We start from the raw sequence: 2500 nt of genomic DNA, 5'->3' as shown, positions 1-2500 counted from the left end.
ATCACAAAACCTCATCCATATCATAAAACCTCATCCATATCACAAAATCTCATCCATATCACAAAACCTCATCCATATCACAAAATCTCATCCATATCACAAAACCTCATCCATATCACAAAACCTCATCCATATCACAAAACCTCATCCATAATCACAAAACCTCATCCATATCACAAAACCTCACCCATATCACAAAACCTCATCCTTATCATAAAACCTCATCCATATCACAAAACCTCATCCATATCACAAAACCTCATCCATATCACAAAACCTCATCCATATCACAAAACCTCATCCATATCACAAAACCTCATCCATATCACAAAACCTCATCCATATCACAAAACCTCATCCATATCACAAAACCTCATCCATATCACAAAACCTCATCCATATCACAAAACCTCATCCATATCACAAAACCTCATCCATATCACAAAACCTCATCCATATCACAAAACCTCATCCAAATCACAAAACCTCATCCAAATCACAAAATCTCATCCATATCATAAAGCCTCATCCATATCATAAAACCTCATCCATATCACAAAACCTCATCCATATCACAAAATCTCATCCATATCACAAAACCTCATCCATATCACAAAACCTCATCCATATCACAAAACCTCATCCATATCATAAAACCTCATCCATATCACAAAATCTCATCCATATCACAAAAACTCATCCTTGTCACAAAATCTCATCCATGTCACAAAATCTCATCCATGTCACAAAACCTCATCCATATCACAAAACCTCATCCATATCACAAAACCTCATCCATATCACAAAACCTCATCCATATCATAAAACCTCATCCATATCACAAAACCTCATCCATATCACAAAACCTCATCCATATCACAAAACCTCATCCATATCACAAAACCTCATCCATATCACAAAACCTCATCCATATCACAAAACCTCATCCATATCACAAAACCTCATCCATATCACAAAACCTCATCCATATCACAAAATCTCATCCATATCAATCACAAAATCTCATCCATATCACAAAACCTCATCCATATCACAAAACCTCATCCATATCATAGAACCTCATCCATATCACAAAATCTCATCCATATCACAAAAACTCATCCTTGTCACAAAATCTCATCCATGTCACAAAATCTCATCCATGTCACAAAACCTCATCCATATCACAAAACCTCATCCATATCACAAAACCTCATCCATATCACAAAACCTCATCCATATCATAAAACCTCATCCATTTCATAAAACCTCATCCATATCACAAAACCTCATCCATATCACGAAACCTCATCCATATCACAAAATCTCATCCATATCACAAAACCTCATCCATATCACAAAACCTCATCCATATCACAAAACCTCATCCATATCACAAAACCTCATCCATATCACAAAACCTCATCCATATCACAAAACCTCATCCATATCACAAAACCTCATCCATATCACAAAACCTCATCCATATCACAAAACCTCATCCATATCACAAAACCTCATCCATATCACAAAACCTCATCCATATCACAAAACCTCATCCATATCACAAAACCTCATCCATCTACCTGTCATGTCTCCCAATGGGATAGACATTTGGCGAGAAACTCCTGGGAGCCGTATCTTGGATTATGCCCATCTCCGTCGCCCTCTCGACCTTTGGAGGTGTCAACGGGTCATTGTTCACCTCGTCACGGTGGGTCATTTCCTCCACCAATCCTATGTCTTCGCCCCGCCCACCCCAATCCCCGTCCCCCCGTGTTCTTTATTCTTTCGTTCTCACGCTTGGAGCTTTTATTCATTCCTTCTCCAACGCTCCAACGGACAATCCCGACCTTTTCCAACATTGTCCCAAGGTCACTGTGCCGTCTCTGATTGTCCCATTCCCGATTTCTTATCCATGGTCTATTTACATCTTTTCCATTTTCCTTACCTTTCCTCTCATTCAGCTTTTCTATCAATCTGCACATCATTCATTATTTACGTCTCTTTCCAAACCTTCTCCTCACTCAGACTGTTTTTTGCTGGAGCTCGGGAGGGACATCTTCCCATCCTGCTCGCCATGATACACACGTCACGCTGCACACCTATCCCAGCACTACTCTTCACGGTGAGGAGGTTCAGGGTACTCAGGTTACACCGAGTTATGAGGTTTCGGTGCAGTTTACGTTTGGGATTTATTGTTCACGTGAACAACAAATCCAATTGGATCCATTAAATAAGCACAGTAGATCTGAAAATACAAAGCCCACCTGCGTCCAATTTATATTCAGACTTCTTCTTCCTCCATATGCTAAACATGACGAAAACGGCAAAAAAAAATTACAGACAGATTGACGATTTCAGGTGATCTTGACCTTTTGATCTTCTTGATGGAAAATAGGTCACACTCAATTGGGTCATATTTAACCACTGACATATTGATATTTTATGCAACTTTGACCTTTGACTTTATGATCTAAAAAAACCCCCAAAACAATGT

At 39.1% G+C, this 2500-nt stretch overlaps 1 protein-coding gene across 2 annotated transcripts in view; it reads left to right on the top strand.

The window, feature by feature from the left end:
* The window catches only part of LOC137426659 (large neutral amino acids transporter small subunit 2-like), an 803798-nt gene that overhangs the window by 698492 nt on the left and 102806 nt on the right, over positions 1–2500 (top strand). For both annotated transcript variants that reach the window (XM_068115419.2, XM_068115420.2), the window contains exons 7-8: positions 1611–1714; positions 2032–2128. In XM_068115419.2, the coding sequence (XP_067971520.1) occupies positions 1611–1714; positions 2032–2128 (201 nt within the window). The remainder of the gene's footprint in view (positions 1–1610; positions 1715–2031; positions 2129–2500) is intronic.

Source organism: Myxine glutinosa, chromosome 5 (assembly GCF_964187855.1).
Source record: "Myxine glutinosa chromosome 5, kmMyxGlut1.1, whole genome shotgun sequence".
Classification (NCBI taxonomy): domain Eukaryota; kingdom Metazoa; phylum Chordata; class Myxini; order Myxiniformes; family Myxinidae; genus Myxine; species Myxine glutinosa.
Note: the sequence above shows the minus strand (reverse complement) of the source record. Positions and strands in the feature narration are given on the sequence as shown.